The 22,778-nt window shown below is 47.1% G+C and overlaps 1 protein-coding gene and 1 non-coding gene across 2 annotated transcripts in view; both read left to right on the top strand.

Moving 5' to 3' along the window:
* NSF (N-ethylmaleimide sensitive factor, vesicle fusing ATPase) overlaps nt 1-22,778 on the top strand; it is a 696,320-nt gene that overhangs the window by 145,765 nt on the left and 527,777 nt on the right. Inside the window, exon 3 of the mRNA XM_086923839.1 lies at nt 16,137-16,236. Within this exon, the coding sequence (XP_086779965.1) occupies nt 16,137-16,236 (100 nt within the window). The remainder of the gene's footprint in view (nt 1-16,136; nt 16,237-22,778) is intronic.
* On the top strand, nt 2,439-2,602 carry LOC147716981 (U1 spliceosomal RNA). The gene has a single exon (XR_015296296.1). It is a non-coding gene; the product is annotated as a U1 spliceosomal RNA (small nuclear RNA).

Genomic DNA, 22,778 nt, shown 5'->3' with positions numbered 1-22,778 from the left:
AACATGTCTCCTAGATGGCTGGAAAGCATTCCCCATTGGAAGATGCAGCCAGGGCCCAATGACAGGCCTCTTACTTTGGCAGCTTCAAGGCCACCGGCTGGTGGTTTTCCAAGAAGATCTAGATCTCCAGTGCGGAGGCGTTCGCATTCTAGAGAGCGCAGTAGGTCTCATCGGTCTCCTACTCCTAGGAGAAGGCATAGATCTCCTGCCTCTTCCTCTCCATCGAGATAGTCTTACAGAGACTATTCACCCACGATCTCATCTACTCCACCTTCCAGGATATCTCCGGTGGTTGATCTGGGAACTTTTCAATGAGGTATTATGCCGTGGGGCTAGCAAGTTCAATATAACGATGGCAGTGCCTCCTGTGAAGTCTTCTGTCCTATTTGAAACGCTACATCATAAATTGTCTGCTAGACCTCTTCTTCCGTTAGTGCCTGGTTTGTTAGAACCGGCAATGAATATCTTCTTGACGCCAGCTACAGTGGGCTCCGGGCCTTCAAGAATTGCAAAAAAGTATAAAGCACCGGATCAGGATCCTATGTTTCTGCGTACAGATCCACCTCCAGATTCGCTAATAGTGGCTGCGGCCAGAAAGGCCCACTCAGCAACGTCTGTCTCATCTGCTCCGCCAGACAAAGACAGTAAAAACATGGACTCCTTGGGGCAGAGGATGTGTAACACCGCTGGATCAGTCATGAGAGTGGCCATTGCTGCGGCTTTACTGGGTCGCTATGATCGTCTCCTATGGGACTCTGTCTATATTTGCGGAGAAGCTTCCTAAGGAAGATCAGAAGGACTTCCTTGAGATTGTGGGAGAAGGTGGTTTGGTGGCAAACCAGAGTATCAGTGCGGCTGCTGATTCTGCGGCGGTTGATTCTGCGGATCTTGCAGCGCATGGGTAGGCCCACGGCATATGCTCCAGGAGGTCGGCTTGGCTGCGCCTCACGGGCCTTAAGCCAGGTGCCCAAAGGAAAATAGTTAATTTGCCCTTCAATGGGTCAACATTATTTGGATCTCATGCGGATGATGAGATGGCCAAGATAAAAGCGGAGCTTGATACTCGGTTGGCCTAGAGAAAAAGGAGTTCCGACTACGTTTTCGCCCCTACGACAAGAGGTTGTTTCAACAACGTGGGCAAACGTCAAACTGGTCGACGCAAAACCAGGGGCAGTCTCAACAGAGGTCGCAGTTTCAACAGCGCAGGCCTGGGCGAGGCAGAGGAGGAAATAGACAGCAGTCCTCTGCGGCGAAGCAACCTCAGAAGCAATGAGAAAGAACTTCCTCCACAGCTGTGGTCCACTCCGGTAGGAGGAAGCATTGCTTTATACTTGGACGAGTGGAGAAAATTGACAAAGGACAAATGGGTCATTGACATAATCCAAAATGGTTATCTCCTCAAATTCAAATCACCTCCTTCTGCCATACGTCCAAAGAGTTTTTCATAAAAAAGAAGTAAACATCCTTTTGTGCAAAAAAGCCATAGAGGAAGTTCCTCTGTCACAGAGAAACCAAGGTCTGTACTCCCGCTTCTTCTTGGTGAGAAAGAAAGGTCCCAATGCAGAATTCAGACCTATACTGGATTTAAGGATGTTGAACAGATTTATTCGAAGGGAGAAATTTCGGATGTTAGCGCTCCATCAAATATTTCCCCAGTTACATCAGGGGGACTGGATGTGTTCCATCGACCTGAAGGATGCATATTTTCATGTTCCAATCTCAAAGAGGCATTGCAAATTTCTCAGATTTCAAGTGTCTGTTCATCACTACCAGTATGCAGTACTTCCATTCGGACTAAAGTCAGCTCCCCAAACATTCTCGAAGTGTGTGGCGGTGGTAGCTGCCTTCCTTCTCAGACAGAGGATTTTCATATATCCTAACTTGGACGATTGTCTCCTAAAAAGTTCATCCCCATCTCTTCTGGAAGATCATCTTTCAATATGCCTTCAGCTCATGCACAAGTTGGGTCTTCAGGTCAATTTCAAGAAATCGATAATGAACCCAACCCAGCAAATCCACTATCTGGGAGCTCTTTTGGACACGGCAGAAGAAAACATGTGTCCTTCGGAGGAGAGGTGGTTATCAATCAGGACGAAATGTCAGCTTCTTGTTCAAACCACGTCCCCGACAGTTTGCCAAGTATCTTCTCTTCTGGGGTCGATGGCGTTGTGCATCTTCATAGTTCCAAACGCAGGATTGCACATGCGTCCTCTGCAACAGTGTTTAGAGGATCAGTGGAGACAGAGGACGGGGTGCTGGGAGGATCGAATACTCCTTCATCAGTCTGCCAAAGATTCCATCCGACGGTGGATGAAGGTCCCACTTAATGCAAGAAGTGCCATTTCATCAAGATCCTCCTACTCAAACTCTGATCACAGACGCCTCACTCCAGGGTTGGGGTGCTCATATGGGCCCTCTGCAAGTACAAGGGCTATGGTATACTTACCTGGCAGGAGAGACACCATGATCACAAAGGTGGTTCTCCCAGGGTGAGGCTCATCCATTGCACTTCGGATGTGCTGACCCCTGCGATGTCCCTAAATGCGGGATACTCGACTGCATAATTTCTGGTAGTGGGGGACTGCGTTTGCGCTTTCCCCTAAAAAAAAAATAAAAAAAAATAAATAAAAAAAATACAAGGGCTATGGTCAGATTCCGAGAAGGGCTATCACATCAACCTGCTGGAACTAAGAGCGGTTCATCTGGCTCTCATGTCCCTGTTTCCATCATTCCAGTCTCGGTCCCTCCTGTTGCAATACAATACAACTACAATGTATTATTTAAACATGCAGGGGGGGTACCAGGTCCAGGACTCTGTCCATGGAAGCCCAGACCATCTGGAATTGGCTACTGGCGAGAGACTTGTCGATAACAGCAGTGCATCTGCCCGGGTCCCTCAACTCGCAGGCGGATTTCCTCAGCAGGGACTTCGTCGAGGCTCACGATTGGGTCCTCAAAGAGGATGTCGCAAACAGTATTTTTCAAGCATGGGGAATTCCAGATATCGACCTGTTCGCAGACGTGGGAAACGCAAAATGCCCCGTCTTTGCGTCCAGGTTTTCCCCAGGTCGGGTCTCAAGGGAATGCCCTTTTGATAGACTGGTGTCAGAACTTACTGTAGGCTTTTCCTCCAACCCCATTGATACCAACAGGATGTACAAAACCAAGTCCAGGATGATTCTGATTGCCCCCGAGTGGCCAGATCTCCTTCAGTTGTCAGAAGTGCCACATAGGAGGTTGCTGTCGCCCGGATCTTCTGTCCAAACAGATGGGGAGAGTGTTCCACCCCAACCTGTCCTCCCTACGCAGCATGGCTCCTGAAGTCATCCAGTATGGACACTTGCAGTTGAATCCAGAGTGTATGCATATCCTTAAGGAGGCAAAGCAACCTTCTACAAGGAAATCATATGGTTTTAAATGGAAACGATTCTTTCTGTGGTGTGAGACCAATAGTCTTGATCCTATACATGGTCAAGAACAGGTGATTCTACCTTATTTGTTACATTTGGCGAGGTCTGGTCTTCAGTTTAGCTCTATTAAAGTCCATCTTGCAGCGATCACGGACTACAGGAAATCTCCTACTCCGACTTCCTTTTTTAGGATGCCTGTAGTGAAAGATTTTCTGGAAGGTTTACGAAAGGTGTATACGCCAGTCGGGTCCCTTTCTCCACCTTGGGAGCTTAATGTGGTGTTAACTAAGTTAATGGGTGCTCCTTTTGAATCTATACATAAGGCCTCCTTGCAACACTTGACTTGGAAGGTAGCGTTCCTTGTAGCCATTACCTCTGCTCGTAGAGTGAGCGAGATCCAGGCTCTGTGTTGCAAGGAACCTTTCATTGTGTTTAATGCTAATAGAGTGGTACTCAGGATGCATCCTTCCTTTTTGCCCAAGTTTGTGTCAGATTTTCACATTAATCAAACTATAACATTACCAACTTTTTTTCCCAAATCCTACCAATCCTGCAGAAAGAGCTCTACACTCTTTAGATCTTAAAAGAGTTCTTAAGTTTTATCTGGACAGAACAAAGACTTTGTGGCAGTCCGATTTTGTTCATCAACTATGGTCCTATTAATACGGGCTCTGCGGCCTCCAAAAGATCCATATCTAGGTGGATTGTGTCTTGTATTGTCCTAGCGTATCAGTTGTCAAACAGGTCTTTGGCAGGAAGACCTAAGGCTCGTTCTACAAGAGGGAAAGCTTCCACGACAGCTCTCCTTAGAAATGTTCCTATGGCAGAAATCTGTAAGGCAGCTACATGGCGTTCAGTGCATACCTTTACTCGCCATTACTGTCTTGACTCAGACACACAGGCTGATGCTCAGGTTGGTCAGGCATCGCTCAGAAATGTATTTGCTGCTTCTAACTAGAATATGTGTGTCAAACTGTTATTACTTGTATTTTCTGCTCGCTCGCTTTGGAGTGGGTATAAGCTTGCTATTCTATTCAGTGCTTATGACTATTAATGAGTATCCCCTGGAAGAGAAGGATTAGTTACATACCTGTAATCCTAGTTCTCTTCCAGGGGTATACTCATTAAAGTCATAAGTACTCTCCCGCCTCCCCGGGCGAGCAGTAGCATTATGGTTTAACACCTTGGCTGCTCGTGGTATTCTTCCCCTGTGCTGTACCACAATAGAAACGGTTGTGGTCATGACAAGCTCAGCTCGTCATGAGCACACGAGAACTGTGCCTCATGACGAGCTGAGCTCGTCATGAGCACCGAAGGGGTTAATATGTTTGTTTTGATCTTATATATGCAGATACCTGCAAGGTTTACTGTACCTTACAAAAGAACTGACCTAACTGTCACCTGTGGGGCATGATGGGAGCAGAGTTCCCCCTGGAGGCCTTAAAGGCAAAGTGTTCAGATTCTCTGAGGCCTTAAAGGCGAGGTGCCAGTCTGATATTCTGTACAGGGATGTTATTTCTTTATGCAGCCTACATAGGCTAATTGCCTTTTATTACAGTTTCCTTGATGAAAAATGTTCTGTCTGTGGAATGCATTTTAGGCTCCTGCCTCTTTCTTGCATTGTTTCTATGGTTTATTTTCATTCTGCAGAAAATATGTAATTATGGCTTTATTAGCCTATAGGTTATGGTTGGGATGCATATTATTAGTGTATACATGTATATGTGTATAATTTCTTCAGTACTATGTACTCTTGTTATATATTTACACATATATATGTATTTAGTTATGTGTTCCGGGTTCCCGCTCATGGGCGGCGATTATTCAGTGCTTATGACTTTAATGAGTATACCCCTGGAAGAGAACTAGGATTACAGGTAAGTAACTAATCCATCCTGCATAACTTTGGAGAGACGTTGGGATTGCATACAAATGCAGAGAAATCTGTAGTGTTCTTTATGAGAGAGTCTGAGAGAGATTGGGTATGGGCTTCTGTAATGACCTGATAATTCTGCCAATCACCAGGGCATACGACCTTATCCCTTCTTGGGACCCAAAAGGACACAATACTTCATATATACTTACCCAAGAAAGGAAGAATACTAACAACTAAAGATATATATAGCTATTGCCGAGGAGCTTGCAAACAACAATAACAACGCAAGAACAATACCAGTGGCGACAACGCAAACAACCCGGGAAAACAACGCAAACAAGGGGCCACTCGGTAAACAACGCAACAAAGCCCACCCAGGTGGGATGTATAAACAACGCATGCCCCTCCTAACAATGCCTCGGGTAGAATACTTACCACTTTAGGCTTCTCTGGATGAGAGCGGGACTTCCCTCTCTCAACAACTGCCTGCAGGAAGGGAAACTTACCATCCTTCCGGTGCTACAGCATTTGGGTCAGAAGGGTCCTGACCTCCCATCCCAAGGAACACAGACAAATAATGATATGCTCTGGGGTTTCTTTATTACACAATGATAGAAGGACAAAAGGAAGAAATCACTACTATGTCACGATAGGCCATCTATATCACTTACAGCACCAACTTCAAACTACCAATTATATGATCACTAAATGCAATCAGAATAACATATATATAGAACGTATATGTATACAAATATAAGGAACCTGAAAATAGGAGAAGATAGTTAGATAAGAACAGCTCGAAAATAAGAGTTGGTGGAACACCTCACCAAGTTTCTACACATTTCATTTTCACTTTGCCAGAGGGGAGTCCGTTTCTCCAGCCAAAACAGGATTCTCTGCTCCACCGTCACAGCTACACGTCTGTACTGTGATGAACTACCAGAGATTAGGTCTCAGACAGCTCCTTTAGTAGAAGTGGAAAGGTAGGACGAAGCTTCTAGCAAGCCTCGCCCCCTCTATCTCTCTCATCAGATTCCGTACCACTTCGCGCCAAGGCCACAGCATCGGTTGATCAGGCCTTTGCTATGACTTCGAGACAGAGCATGTACATTCCTCCGATAAGAACTGGTTTCTACCAGCATGCAGAGTGCAGAAAACAAGTGAAAGCAAAACATAACTTCTCACCTAGACAGGCTCAGAAGATGGAGACAGCTCAGAAAATGGAGTCGCTTTAGCGTACGCCACTACTCCCGCAAGAAGCCAAAATGAGTATGCAAGATGGCTTAAGATTATGCCAAAGCCAATAGGCAAGCCCTGCCATTAAGCAAGATAAAGTCAGAAACCGAAAGGTATATAATCAAACCCTACTTTGTAGTGTGGCAGGCCTACACATCACCATTTTATGTGACCATATAAATTGCAAAGCAAGATGACATGAGAGCATGTCAAAGGCAATAGTCAGCACTGCCGTTAAGCAAGACAAAGTCAGAAACAGGCCTACACATCACTATATTAGGCCAAAATATACTGAGATGGTAGTGGGCAATGGTCATAATCGAGCCATTTATCCATAAAATAGCTCAATCACTACAGCTTCTGATCTCAATATCGTAATGGAGGGTTTCAAATATTTGGGCGTATATATCACTCCGAATGCTGCTCTAGCCTGGGACCATAATATTTCCCCATTACTACACCATGTTCACGGGAGGAGATCAAGGTCTAGTCCCCATTGCATCTTTCCCTTTTTGGCAGTTACATGATCTACAAAATGGTGTACATGCGAGATTGCTCTATCAATTACAGAAATACCCATACCCCATCCCCCAACATGGTTCAAGCAGGCCACCTCTGCCCATACACAGTTCTTATGAGACGAGGGGCTGCGCGGATTGTCCTATGGACATATGTTCAGTCAACTTTTAATGGGGGTATTGCTGTCCCAGACATTTAGTCCTACTATGCAGCATCTCACCTTCTCCTTATTAATAAATGGTAGTACGCATCATGGGCTGACCCAGAATATTCGACAGAACTCAAGGCGATGGGAGGTGCCTCACTTACAAACTTCCTTTACGGTGGCAGGATAGGCAGTCACATCCTACAGGCAACCCAAACAGTGTTCCGACTGTGGAAACAAACATTGAAACAAATGGGATGGTGAGCCTTATTGACCTAGATTACATCTTTATGGGGGGGCGGGACCTTTATGACTCAGGTGGCGTCCCTCTCGGGATTCCGGCAGTGGGATGCCATTGGCATTTCAACTCTAGGGGATATCACACATGGCCCAACTCTTAAATCCTTTCAGTAACTTTAGAAGGATTTTCAACTGCACCGTCAACAACTGTATCAATACTTTCAAATACGGCATGCCATAACTCCCTATATACAGGGCTTGCAGGGACTACCTGAATTCAACGCTCTAGAGGGTAGATTATGGACGGGGCCTTGGGCAATAGTAAAATAAGGCAAGTATATCAGACACTAGTGACACATAGTACTTACACACTCCTGGCCTTGAGACAGACTTGACAGGAAGACATATCCACACTGGACAATGATGATTGGACCGAGGATCTGATGGCCCCACGTGAAGCAGCGTTATCGGCAGGCTGCGCCTTATTCATTTGAAATTCCTTCATGGAATCTACTCCACTAGATGTTGGTTATGGTGCATGTGAGTCATTGCCTTGCTGAGGTGTGAATTGGCTGACTGCACCTTTTTAAATACAGCCTGGGAGTGCACAACCTTGACGAGCTTCTGGAGAGGTGTAGTGACCTGTTTGAAGAGGGTGCTGTCATGGGAGATCCCCTTCCACATAAAGACAATATTACTACTTCATAGTACAGATGGCATTGGAGGTAATAGATATAAGAGGAACTTACTCTTTCTGGGCCCAACCCGGCTAAACTGGATATTGCTAGATTGTGGCGAGATGTGTCCCCACCCACAATAGGCACCTGGAAGTTGGGAATGGACCATTGCATGGGGATGGAAGTAGCGGTGTTCCTAGCAAGGGGGTGTCCACAGAAACACGTAAAGATTTGGGAGAGAGAGGGGTATTGCATTGGCTTCAATGCTGTCAGTAGACTCCCTTCTTGACACAGAGGTTCGACAGTTTAATAAAAGGTCATGAATCCCCCGGTCCCCTAGCATACACTAACCCACAGTTGCATTCCCTGAATAGAGCTCATGAGATTATTGTCCGCAATGGTAGGGGCGGTCTGCCTGCAAATTATTTATCAGTATTAAGGAGGGTGGGTGACGGGGTGTTACTGCACTGTAATGTTTTGTCTGGCCATGTTGGCCATTATGTAATATTCCAACGAAATCCAATAAAATTTGCATTAAAAAAACGATGTGTGCTGAATGCCCATACGCTGGATATAGCATGCCTCGCAGTGCATGCGCGCTGCTTGGCTTCACCTAAAAAGGAACCAAAAATAAGGGCGAACCTTTCGAAACTCCCCTGAAGAGAAATCTTCAAGATGAAGAATTTCAAAGCTGCTTTTTCGTTTCTGTGTCATTGTAAGTTCTATTCCAGGGTTGAGGAGATAGTTGTTTGGGAGCGGATATCTTACTGCCATGTACAAGGCGCTGTGACGGCAAGTAAGTATTCAGTTTGCAGCTGCAGTGTTTCGGGACTTGATTTGACTGAAATTAAAGACCTGGCCAGCTTCAAAATGGTAACATTACCACACTTTTCTCCAATAATGAATGATCCCTTTGCTACTAACTTAACCATGTTTTCGGAAAGGTCATTATCCGCAAATGCCGGCTGGCTTATTGTTTGTCCTAATAAAACCCTGATTATCAGAGAGTTGCAACTGAGGACTTGAACTCCTAGCTCTGCATTGTGTCCCTCTCAACAAGCCAGTTTTAATGTTAATATCTACTCTGCATTTCTAAAAGTGAGTATTACTGCATTAATGAATTTATATTTTGTGGTGTACTTTAAAACTGAATTGGAATTAATCCCTTTGCAGAGCATCCGTACTTGCAATATAGCAGCAGTTTTCTCTATACTTAAATCCATTATATGGATTCTCAGGGCGCCTGCTTGTTGTTTTGGCACAAAATATTGTATATTTGTTTTGACTTGAAGTAGGAAGTGCTGGTTAATTCCAAGACATTGCACCCCTAGCCTCACTTCCATCCTGGACTAATATCCCCGAACTGTGACATTCTCGGGGCACATGGGTCTTCTCTGCTTCTGGGCTAAGAGTTCATGATGGAGCTGCTCGACCCTTGGCTTTTCGAGCCCTCCACTTCTTAGTTTTATCTTCCTCTGCTTTCTCTTTACACATTTATAAGTTCTCTCCCATAACAGTTTCTGTATTGCGATGCATAGAAATAACATGTATTCCTGCCCCCTCACCTTTCTCCCGATCAGATATTTTACAGATTTTATTTGCTGGTCATTAGTTTGCTTGTCCTTACTGTAAAGCCAACATTTTGGATCTGGTTCAAACTAAGAAGACTTTCAAATAACTAAGGGAAAATAATTGGTGTTCTCACGATACAACTCTGTCCTACAGCATGCACGAATAGTCCAGGAATGAGACCTTTACTGCGGTGTTATGAGGCACCTCTCTCATGGCATGCCACAGGCACCCATCCCCCATCCCACACCTGACGCCACCCGGAAACTGTTCTGATTTACAGTATATGTTCAAAAATCCAAGACATTTAAAGCACTCTAAAAATTAATTTTAGGCGGGAGGTGAAGCAAGGTCTCTGACAGGGTAAGAAACCGGTCTACACCGAAAGCTGCTTATCCTGCAGATTCACAGTTTCGTACTTAGTATCCTTTCAAGGTTGATCGAGTGAGTGCTAGTGTTAGCACTAATTTGCTAAACGAGTATTACCACAGATTACTTCGACATAATGCACTGAGCAAATGCTGCCTCTTCTATCTACGTAACCCTGTGCGCTGACTAGAGGGGGTGACCGAATCCCTTCGAATTCTCCACACTGAGGTTTACGCTGAGGGGGTGAGTGAATTCCTTCTGAATACTCCACACTGAGGTTAACACTGAGGGGGTGAGCGAATCCCTTCCGAATTCTCCACACTGAAGTTTACGCTGAGGGGATGAGTGAATCCCTTCAGAATTCTCCACACTGAGGTTTACGTTGAAAGGGTGAGTGAATCCCTTCCGAATTCTCCACACTGAGGTTTGCGCTGAAAGGGTGAGTGAATCCCTTCCGAATGCTCCACACAGGTTTACGCTGAGGGGATGAGTGAATCCCTTCCGAATTCTCCACACTGAGGGTTACGCTTAGGGGGTGAGTGAATCCCTTCCAAAGTCTCCACACTGAGGTTTGCGCTGAAAGGGTGAGTGAATCCCTTCAGAATTCTCCACACTGAGGTTTACGCTGAAAGGGTGAGGGAATCCCGTCCGAATTCTCCATACTGAGGTTTACGCTGAGGGGGTGAGAGAATCCCTTCCAAATTCTCCACACTGAGGTTTACGCTGAGGGGGTGAGAGAATCCCTTCCAAATTCTCCACACTGAGGTTTATGCTGAGTACATGCCACAGAAACTAACTTCAAGTCAAGTCAAAACCACTTTATTCGATTAATTAAAATCATAAAAATACCCTCCACTTCCTGGAAACTCCCCGATTTAAACGCTCTCGGGCAGGTGGAAAAACTTTTGAGGTCTGTACCTCTCAGCACTGGAACAAGCTTCCACTAGCCTTACGCACTTGTCAGACAGAATCAGCTTTCCGTAAATCCCTAAAAACACATCTATTCTCCTCTTAAACAGTGGAAATCTGACCCCATGACCTCTATTTTTCAGAGCTCTCAGCGCCGGGACGCCCTGTTGGGGCCGCTGCGCGCTCTACAAAATTCTCAAATAAATAATAGTGCCATAGTGCAGGCCTGCTCTGTGATCAGGCGTGATCTGTGTGACCTCTGAGTAATATACACAGATATAAAAAGTCTGACTCTGTAGACATGTTTCTCCATACGTCTCTATGTAATGCATAACCATCAGGGAGGGTAAGCACATGTGCCTCTTCCTGTCCTCCCCAAAACCAGTTAGGATGATTCACCCACGGGCAGATGTTCCTCAATACATCCGTCCTATGTAAAAATTATGATTGGACATCTGCGAAGACGGCACATAATACCCATGCCAGATTAAAGAGCAAAAGCCGCTTTATTAGGACAGGTGAACTATCGAAACTTAAATACATAACTCAAATATCAACATCTTCGCCTTACTAATATGAAGTTCAAGCTAGCTTTCCCCACCCTTAATCGCCCTCTCCACATCACCATACCCCCATCATTTCATTCAACGTAACTCACACCTGCCCCAACCATCCCTCCCCTGCAAAGGTCTGCCATGCCATGCCCCAACTCTTCTGGCACATTTCGTGATCCTTATGCTTTACTGTCATCCAGAAAAAACCCAGAACCATCATTTTCCCTCACGCCCTACCCAATGCTAGCATGAATCTAGTGTTCACAGCAAAGACTGTGGCCCCAAAAGCCTCAAATATTTCCCTAACACCGGCTGTGGCTCCAACAGCATGAAAAAAGATTTAATAATACCATTGGGACGCCGCCAATTTCTTTGCCAAGCTGTCTCTTATTTCAAGCAAGTACAATTCATTTCCCATGAAGGATAAATGCACCTCGTCTTGCCTATAGAACATGAAGTCCTTGCTTTTGATATCTAGGTGCTCTACTGCCCTGTTGCCTCTACCTTGGCAAAAATGCTGCGTTTCCCTATTTGCTTTTCTCCTAGTCCTTTCCACTGCAGTGTACGTCACAGCTCCCCGCCAAATCCATGTGCCATGAAAACTGTCCAAAACAGACAAGTGCTTGACCGCATGTGACCAATCATCTCTGAATCATTCTTCATGTCTTTCAATAGCCCCAACCCTGATAACTGCAACAAATCATTCTCCCCAGGGTGAATTAATAATATGTCAAGAAAGGGTCTTCTATGTGCACGGGTAGATACCCCTGACAATAGTTGACCCCATTTCATCCCCCCTCCCATTCAATCTTAATTTTCGTGGACCGAAAACCCACGTTTTTTTCCAAAAATACAAGCTTCTGCCTGCTTAGTTGTCCGTTTAACAATGTAATGACTGATAATCCATACATAGAAACATGCCTGTCTGCGTCCCGCCACGCAACCTAAAAACCAAAATGTAAGAAAACCGGGCTCTTTAAAGATGCCCCCCCACTTGTTGCCCCCATTTGGACTACACAATGCTGGTTTGCGACTCAGATAGTGCATTGAAGCCTGCTAACCAGGCTGCAGCGCCAGTGCTCTTCCTAGTATATGATGGCAGTGGTACCCAGGACATGGGTGGTAAAGGGGTCCCTAGTGCTGCAGCATGGTTTTGTGCCAGCCTAAGTGACCCATGTAAACTACTGACCGCAGGTCTGCCATTGCAGACTGCAGGAGCAGTGCACACTGCTCGAACATGACTGTACACTCACCATGTGTGGCACAGTCAATAGACTATCTTTATGATATGTCAGACACACCTAAGGAAGGCCGGCTTAGCCCAGGAGGCAAGGCGCAGTATATTTAAGGTGAGTGAGGACATTAAAGTGCAAACCTATATGTCCCAACAGTGGCGTTCCTCTTTGGAAACTACTAGAAGTGTTAGCAGTCTATGGGACAACATGGGCTGCCACTGGGCATTCTCGAGGTTTGCAGCTCCATTATGGTACTGCCAAAATAGGTCATGTTTGGTATCAAACAATGCACCTTCTCACTCCGACACCAATCTCTTGTCCTGGTTGATGTGGCATGCATCCAGGTGGCTACCTAAGAGGTTGCCCGCCAGGTTCTCTGTGCTCTGGCTGTCAAGCCAGTGTTACCCAAGCCTGTTGCCACCAAGACAGGAATCTGACTTCCTGCCCAGTGGTGTGATCACTCCCGGGAGTCTGGAAAAAGGCTTGGGTCAGAAGGAGGTCCCACCTGCCTCCTCCCAAGCAGGCTAGTGAACTGCCACATCAAGGGTGTACACCCCCAAAAGGCTAGCCACACCTCCAGGATAAGCAGCCTGGTCTGTACTTTAAAATGTGACTTCTGCTATCTTTATAAGTGGCAGAATAGGGGGTTCTGGGTAGGAAAGGTGGTCCACAACCCCAGATGTGGTCACCTCGGGGACTGGCTAGCTGTGGGGACTAGCTGTCCATTGGCTACTAGCTCCCACACCCCTCACTCCCTTAAATTTAGGATTTAAGAGACCCCCTGACACCTAAACCGCCTTTCTGAACAACTTGCAACCTGGAAGGACCAAGACTGCAACAACAGGACTTTGCCCAAGGCACCAAGGCAAAAGAGGGATACTTTGTCCCTGTGGCAATAGACTTAGAACTGCGTGATCGAGCATTGTCCTTGGCTGAAGCTCAACACTTCCTGGCAGAGGGACTCATGTGGGAGCCTGAAGCACCCTTAGAAATCCCTGGATTAGTGGCACTAATCCCCTGCAAACTGCAGGTAAAACAAACCTCCAGATCCGAAGAATCGTTGGCCTCGAGCCCTCCATGGGATCGTCCAAATACAGATGGTCTAGTGCATTGTGTGAACTGTAGTCCTGCCTTCCACGAAGTTACAGGCAGCTACCTTGTTCCCCTTGGCCACCGGACGTCGAAGTTACTTTCAACACTGCTTATTGCTGCCAACACTTGTTGGTCTTCAGTCCGGCAACATACCCCTTTACTCGACACTGCATTAAGAGGGAATTCTATCCGACCATCGATCGATGTCCGCAGCCAGCTTCACTCTCTCAGTAGTAAACGCAGCTCTCCAGCTGCCCCTGTTCAGCACCAAGGACAGCCAGGACAACTATGTACCAGGGCTCCACGGGCCAGTTAAAATTGAACTGACTTTTGTGGCTTGGTTTTGGGACCCCAATCACCTTTAGCCTGCACGGGTACAACGCAACTCGACCTACAAGTAACAGATTGTCACAATTATTTTTTTCAATTGACTACACTGTTACTTATAAAACCATAACTCCAGTTGTATGTGTGCAATACAAAAATAACAGAGTTTCAAACATTCATCGCAGTCAGAGATATGGGACTAAATCCATCTCTTTTATGCTCATCACTCCACCTCAGCTTGGACCCAGCCATATGCAAATCAGTCTTGACCCAGCTCCGTCGGAGAACAATCCAGCTCGAACTACCAGGCCAGTTCCTCCCTGGAACGGAAACAAGCATCCTAGGACCGGTTTGGGGTATCACCCCTCATCTGGCAGGATAGCTTGAATCCAGTGGCATGGCAAGCATGGGACCCACGGCTGGGCATCCCCTTCCTATTTTGGGTGACCGATACAAAAAGAACAAAAGATGGACTGAATGCTGAACAATATCAAACACTCACCGCCAGTCAGAGATATGGGCCTAATTCCATCGTTTTTTTGCTCTCCACGCCTCTCCAGTTTGGACCCAGCCATATGCAAATCAGTCTTAATCATGCTACCCTTGGGAACAGTCCAGCCCGAACAGCCAGACCAGGTCCTCCCTGGAACGGAAACAAGCATCCTAGGACCGGTTTTGGGGTTTCACCCCTCATCTGTCAAGATAGCTTGAATCCGGTGGCATGGCAAGCATGGTACCCAAGTCTGAGCATCCCCTTCCCATTTTGGGTGACAGCTAAAAAAAAAAAAGATGGACTGAATGCTGAACAATATCAAACGCTCACCCCCAGTCAGAGATATGGGCCTAATTCCATCGTTTTTTTGCTCTCCACGCCTCTCCAGTTTGGACCCAGCCATTTGCAAGTAAGTCCTGATCATGGTACCCTTGGGAACAGTCCAGCCCGAACTGCCAGGCCAGGTCCTCCGTGAACCAGAAACAAGCCTCCTAGGACCGATTTTGGGGTATCAACCCATATCAGCCGGTATAGCTTGAATTTAGAGGCATGGCGAGCACAGGACCCACGTCTGGGCATCCCCCTCCCACTTGGAGTGACAATTGCAAAAAGAATAATTGATGGATGGAATGCTGAACAATATCAAACACTCAACCCCCAGTCAGAGATCTGGGCCTCAATACATCAGTTTTGCTTACCATGCTGATTTGAATATGGCTGGGTCCAAACTGAAATCCCCTGCCTAACCTGGACCACAGTGTGATGCAGTGTGTCACCAACTGCCTCCTCTTATCCTAACCTTTTTAACCCTGCCCTTGATTCCCGAGGGCCAATCCCCGACCACCGTAGGTCTGAAATAAAGCACTCACCGAGGCACCCTGGGGGTGGACGTCTATACGGCTGCCACCCCCAGGAATCTACATAATGGCCACCATTACTTTACAAATGTTATGCAGAATGTAAAACTACATTTATCTTAAGTTGACAAGATGTCTTTTACCCTCTTAGTGTCCTGTCACTTCAGTGCTTATAGTGTCTCTTTCCTACCCCTACCTAAAACTTTGTGTCTGCGCATCCCGAGCATTTGCACATGCTGGAACATGTTGGCCTGACTTCGCCATGTGACGCACAGGACTATCCATGATTTACTTAACTGTGCTGTGCTTGGTTGGCCAGCTGAGTGGAGTATTCTGTTTTCTATCAGTGACATTATTGCTAAGCGTTGTGCCCATTGTTATTAGTAGATACAGCTACATTCCCACAAATGTACTTCGCATGCAGGTGCGGTCTTCTTTTTTTGCCTCCATGTATTATATACCTAGTTCGTGGCTAGCAGACTTTCTTTTGTATGATATGTCATGATATTTTGAGTGGGTGGGTAGAACTGTTGACGGCGAAGTGTTGAATTGATTTCTGTCACTTGTGAAACGTATGTCACTCCTGTCTTACAGAAAATACTGACTTTGTCCTATTTTCCTTTCTTAGGCATGTTACAGTGCGAACCGCTGGCAACCACAAATTCATTTTCACTGTAAAAACCCATCACTCTGTACTTCCTGGCACTATCGCCTTCAGCCTTCCACAGGTACGTAGACTTCTACTTCTGTGTTGCCAAAGAACAGCAGTTCATTTTTTTCTCCCAAATGTATTAAATCGAATACTTGATATCTTTTGAATGGGACATATCTATTAAGTTCAGTTGACGCTTTAATTCCTTTTTAATGTAAGGCTTATAAGATATGATGATACTCTCACCTCTTGCTGTCTGTGACTCAAAACTTTTACATACATGTCAAATCACACGTACCACACGATTTCGTCTCTCTTCTCATGGTCCCCGGTGAAGAGCCGAAATCACATGGTGGCAGGTAAGAGGAGCTGGAAACCAATCAAAAGTGTGGATTTCCAGCTCCTCTTTGGAGGCAGTCAGCAGCTGATGTCCATTAAGAAGTGTGAAAACGCCCCAGGACATCTGCACCAACTCCAGCAGCTTTTATGTTTTATTTTTTTGAGGGGACAGAAGGTCGATGAGAGCGGGGCACGGATGGGGTGAGGCTGGCGGGCTTTAGAGGTAGTTATCACCATAAAGTCCCACCCTTTTCAAGGCCACGCCCCCTTCTCACACAACACATTTTATTTTCAAGATGGCAGGTCTGTATTTGAAGCCTGGCCACACAACCTCTCATGGTCAGTTTTGTGGACGAGTGATAGTTTGGACTGTACATATGACTCGTGTACATGACTGTTGATAGCATTCCATATAACGAACTGCTGTGACGGAGTACACTGATAGATTGATTCTTGTGGGAGCCCTCTCAGAATCTGCAGACAATGGTGGATTGGTTTGTTGGCCTTGTCTCGTCAAAACAGTGTAAAGAAATGAACTTTGAGTGTACTGTCTGATTCTTTAAGACCAGTGAGCTGGTCCTGTGGAAGCTTAATATCTTATTCCATAGTGTTGGGTTTTTCTTCAACTAAAGTACTTTGCAATTATTATTCTGTACTTATTTTAAGGGGTATTGCTCAGAAATATTACCTCACTGCCCACAACTTGTACCTCCTCAAAGATTCCAGGCTCAGCCGTCGGAGCCCGATGACCATTTTCTTTTACTGTCACCCATGGAGACCGTTGCCAATTGCATCTTTTGTGAAATCTTAATGTATGTGTCGATTAAATTGTTTGGTGTAAAATGTGCATTTTGAATAGCAGGTATCTCCGTGATGCTACAGTTTCCTAGTTCACCGTTGATACATCTCCAGCATTTTTTTACTTTTTTGCCCTTATCTTTTCCTTTTTCACCTTTTGAAATAGTTTTTGTGAGTAAAGGGTGATTGTTGAGAAGAGGATCAATGAAAGCCGGGCTGTCGTGTCTCTCAGCTGCTTGGTTTCTGGTTCCGAACACAGAGGTATATACAATGTCTGATAAACCAATAAAGGGTCATCGATGACTGCCATTGTGTACATTTCATACCCAAGTGAAGTGACCAGAGAGCCTTTGGGTTTTTGCTTGCCCATTAGCTGGAAAAAACAGGCAATTTGGAAATCCTTCTCCAGATAGTTTGGAAATGGGAAGCCGCCTGGTATTGGAGTCTTTGTTGTGCCAATACTAAGCCATAGTCTACCAGCCCAACAGAACTCTCTCCGGACCATATCAAACCACCTCCTAAACGTTTTACTTTTGCATATCACAGTTGTAGAATGCCTTCGTTTTTGTGCTGAGACTAAAACTGCTGTTGGCACAAGTGGTTTGAAGGGATCCCTCATTTTCAATGAATTGCTCTGGGTTAAAAGAATAAGCTCTTGTCTCCCTTCTTTGGAAATAGGTTGGCTTTTTACACTTCTGTGTTACCCTGGCATAACAGGTGTGCCTAGAACAGGCCAGCACCATCTGCACTTACTGTGCCTTGTGACATTGCTACCACCCAATAATTCACTGTGCCAACACTGCAGATGTCATTTGAGGTATGTCTGCTTGCTGTAGCTAAACAGGAATGAGATTAGCTGCTGATATGGCATTGTTTCCAGTTTTTTGTTGGAAAGCTTATGTCTCAACAGATTGAGGCCTTTCAGGAGACCATGCTGGATATCTTTGGCACCCTTTTAGGCCCCTCTGTTGCACTTTCAGGCCCCAAGGCCGCAAGGGCTCCCAGTCTGTTTACTGCCAAGGGGTTTTCCCTTTAAGCCATCTGGATCCCTTGAATTCTCTTCATGTTCCGTGTTGGGACCGGCACTGAAATCCGTGCCTGTTCATTGAGTGTTCACCCCGGCACCGAAGCCAGAGAAAGACCTGCAACCCACTATAGTGTCCGACTCCGAGCCGGCGTCATCTTGATCGAGGCGATGTCTTGATGTGCCACAGCCTCTATATTATCCCTCTGAATCCGACACAATCAACTCCTGTGCAGTCATGCAGAGATATTACACCAACTTTTTGCTGCTTATTTTGACCAGAGACTGCCTTATGGAGACGACAGTGGTCGGGATGGTGAAGAGTTTCCCTCATCAAATGATGATAACTGGTACATGAACCTAGAGGGTGCCATCAGTCTTGACACCTCACCTGATACTAGGTTGTTCCCCACTAACATTCATTTGCTACAGTGTTCAAGGAGTCCTTGATCTTCCCCTCCCCACTATGAAAGTAAAAACATATGTATTGACAAAGATCGCATAGCCTGGTCAGGCACTGACTTAGCTTCTTCTGCCATTCTTTGAAGCCCTCGCTGACACCATGCTGCAGACTTGAGCTATATCATGTTTAGTCACCAGGTAGCCTGGCGCTATAGATCCGTGCCAGGAGACCTGGACTTCTGAACACAGCATTCAACACCTGTTAATCTGGTGGTACAGGCGTTTACCAGTAAAGTGAACTCTAATGCTTTTTCAACCATGTAAAAATGAATAGACTCATTCGAAAAGAGTATGTTCTCCTCAGCCAGCCTTGTCTTGAGGGTGGGCAATGCGGATTGGTGAGAAGGCGGATTAGACCCTTGAGCGTTTTAAGGAGAGTTCAGCCAAGGCATGCTTCTTGGGCCTTTCTGCACCCATCAGGCAATCCCCCACTGATGTAATCCTTTTTCTTGAATATACTAGGGCCATGGAATATTGGCAGCGTCAGGCCCCATCCCCTGCACAGCAGGCTTGCTAGCCCTTTCGTGGTCAGGACGTGGGCCCAACAGACAACGACCTGGCCAGTAGAGACATCGCTTATCCCAGTCTTGTACCCGTCTGGCTACAATCTGCAAGCCTCTTTAGTGCACCTATTAACGGCGCAAAACCATCTGGTAGGCAGGATCAGCCACTTTCTGCAGGAGTGTGTCTACACATTAGACTCCACAAATGGGTCTTGCAGATTGTCCAACCAGGCTATACCCAGCCATTTAGTTTCACCCACTGCGTCTACCTCCGACCTTAGACCACTTCCAACGGATCATATGTCCATTTTATTTCAGGAAGTGTAGGCTCATTTGGCCAGAGGAACCATAGAGATGGTGCTGGCGTTGGAAGTAGAGGCTGGGTGCTATTTCTACTACTTCCATGTGTCAAAGAATGCAAGCCTCTGTCCTATCCTAGATAATGTGCCCTCTCAATGTCCTCCTACACAAGTTCAAAATGCTACCCTGAACCAGGTTCTATCTGCCCTAGATCCCAGATTCTTCAAAGTCAAAGTCAAAGTTTTTATTTTGTTTCGGTACTCTTTCGAGGACCACAAAATCATTAAAAAGAAAATACATATTACATTTACATACAATTTAATACATTTTCAGTGTTATTTTAAAAAATTTATAAATCTTATTACAAACATATTCGTTAGGTGGATTAGCACACATGGAAATGAAATCCCTTGCTTTCGTGATCCTGCAGGACCGATATATTGGTTCTAGGCATGTTACCCTAGCAGTAACAACAACTTTATTTGGACATACAAAGAGCATGTGTTCTAAGTTCTGTTTACCCCCCGAACACAGGTTACATTGAGAGGAACTGTTTGGTTTCCAGGTGGAGGTAAAAGATAACAAAGGGAGAATACCCAGACGTAACATCATGATCGTACGCCTTACGCCATGGGTAAGGGTATATTCCAGATATGGCAATTTTAACTTATATTCTTGGGAATCAGCGTAAGGTTTGTACGAAGATAGTTTAGTACAATGTAAATGATCTAGCTCATAACTTAATTTTGGAGAAAATGTTTTTAAAAATAGTTTGAGTTGTGCCGGTGTCCAAGAGGATAACATTTCTGCACTAATTTTTGCTAAACAGAAAGCCTCTCCCAAATTTTTCACAAAAGTAGAGTTGATGGCATCCTCTCTAAAGATCTCAATTTTTAGCAGGTGTTAGACGGACCGGGAGGGTCGGCCGAGGTACGGGGAGAGGTCTCCAGGGAGAGCCGTCTCCAACGACTGTACAGATGAATAACTTCCCCCCCACAGACGGACACCACACAAGACTGAAGGTTAACGAGACTTTATATGCAATTCTTAGGTTACGATGATATGGTACAAGGAGGTCTGGACTCAGGGGTCCCCTCTAGCTTAGTCTTTGGTTGAGGAAAAGGGTAGCGGGACAGTCTTTAGTTACCGGTGAGTCCAAAAATAGCTCTCAATCCTTGAGCTCGGCGTTCTTGATGATCGGGCCGTGGAGGAGCCAAGCAGGTCCCGAGATGGTCGGATGAAAGATGACGGTCCGCGGCGGAGCCTGCAGGTCCCGATGAAGATGACGGTTACAACGGTCCGCGGCCACGCCAGCAGATCCGGACGACGACGAAGGATGAAGGTTACGACGGCTGTGGCAGCGCCAACAGGCAGGATGATGGTGCACAGGACAGAGCTACGGCAGCGCCAGTAGTCCGTTCAGGATGAGTTCCTCTTTACGTCTCTCGACTCCAAGATACAACTGCCTTCCTGCTCTGGAGCTGCCCCAGTTATAGGGCTGGCGTGCTTTGATGTCCGGACCCTCGCACTTGGAGGTTGGGGGTCCGGGATGCGGGATTCCAGACACCCAGCAGGGGGGTGGAGCCAGCGCCCGGGGAGGCGATGGGCGAGCGGCACTTGGCGGGGGGAGCCATCGACACCTCTTTCTCCCATTGACTTGCCAAGTAGCCCGCTCACCTCCTGGGTGGATGGTGGTGCCGAGATGTCGGAGGCCGGGCCAGGCCCAGGGTCGGGGTCGATCGGGGGCCAGGCGACCTCGTGGTGAAGTGTCCAAGATGGCGGTTCAGGTTGGCCGCGTGGGCCGGCAGTGGATCGGGCCCACGAGGTTAGCTTGCTTCGCAGGCAGGGGCCCTGAGAGGGCAGCAGATGTACAATGATGATGCGTGGTACTGTCGTGGCGGCTCTCGGGCCTGGTTGGGCTGGGGGAGAGCGGCCCTTCATGTGGCCTGTCCAACATGCGTCCCCCCCAGCTGAAGGCGGGGAGAGTTACCCATCTTCTTGGGGACTCTCGTCGTCGAGGCGGAAAAACCGGGACAGGCCGTCTGCGTTGGCGTGGTCTGGTCCTGGCCGGTGTTCGACTGTGAAGTCCATACCTTGCAAGGAGATGGACCAGCGCAGCAATTTTGGGTTTTCCCCCCGCATATGCATCAGCCACTGCAGGGGTCGGTGGTCGGTCTGCACCCGGAAGTGGGTGCCAAAAAGGTAGGGCCGGAGCTTTTTGAGGGCCCATACCACTGCGAATGCTTCTCTCTCTATGGTGCTCCAGCGTTGCTCCCGGGGTAGGAGCCTCCGGCTGATGAAGGCCACGGGTTGATCAAGGCCTTCGGTGTTCACTTGGGACAGGACCGCCCCAATGCCCTGGTCGGAGGCGTCCGTCTGGACGAGGAACTCCCGGCTGTAGTCGGGGGCCTGGAGCACAGGAGCGGAACACATGGCGGCCTTCAATTGTTCGAATGCCGTTTGACACTCTGGGGTCCAGTTCACTTTCTTTGGTTGATTCTTTGACGTGAGTTCCGTGAGAGGCCCCACTATGGTTCCATAGTCTTTTACAAACCTTCGGTAATAGCCTGTGAGGCCCAGGAATGCTCGTACCTCGGTTTGGGTGATAGGGGGCTGCCAGTCCTGGATGGCCGCAATTTTTAGCTGTAGGGGGGCCACTAGGCCGCTTCCCACCTGGTGCCCGAGGTAGGTCACAGACCCTTGTCCAATTTGACATTTGCTGGCCTTGATCGTGAGGCCAGCTCGTTGAAGGGCTTGCAGCACTGCTCGGAGGTGGTGGAGGTGTTCGGTCCAGTGGTGGCTGTACACAGCGATGTCGTCTAGGTAGGCGGCGCTGAACCCTTCGAGCCCCGCCAGGACCTTATTGACGAGCCGTTGGAAAGTCGCTGGTGCATTTTTCATGCCGAAAGGCATGACCGTAAAATGATAGTGGCCATCGGGGGTGGAGAAGGCAGAACGTTCCTGTGCTCGGGGTGTGAGGCCGATCTGCCAATAACCTGCTGTCAGGTCGAAGATGCTGAGGTAGCGGGCAGCTCCCATTCGGTCGACCAGTTCATCTGCCCGGGGGATGGGATGTGCGTCCGTCCGGGTGACCTCATTCAGGCCCCGGTAGTCGACACAGAACCGGAGTTCGGGGGTGGTTCCGGGGGCGGCTGCTTTGGGGACCAGCACGACTGGGCTGGCCCATGGACT

This window comes from Lissotriton vulgaris, chromosome 5 (assembly GCF_964263255.1).
Source record: "Lissotriton vulgaris chromosome 5, aLisVul1.2, whole genome shotgun sequence".
Taxonomy (NCBI): Eukaryota; Metazoa; Chordata; class Amphibia; order Caudata; family Salamandridae; genus Lissotriton; species Lissotriton vulgaris.
This window is presented reverse-complemented; position numbering and strand designations above follow the sequence as displayed.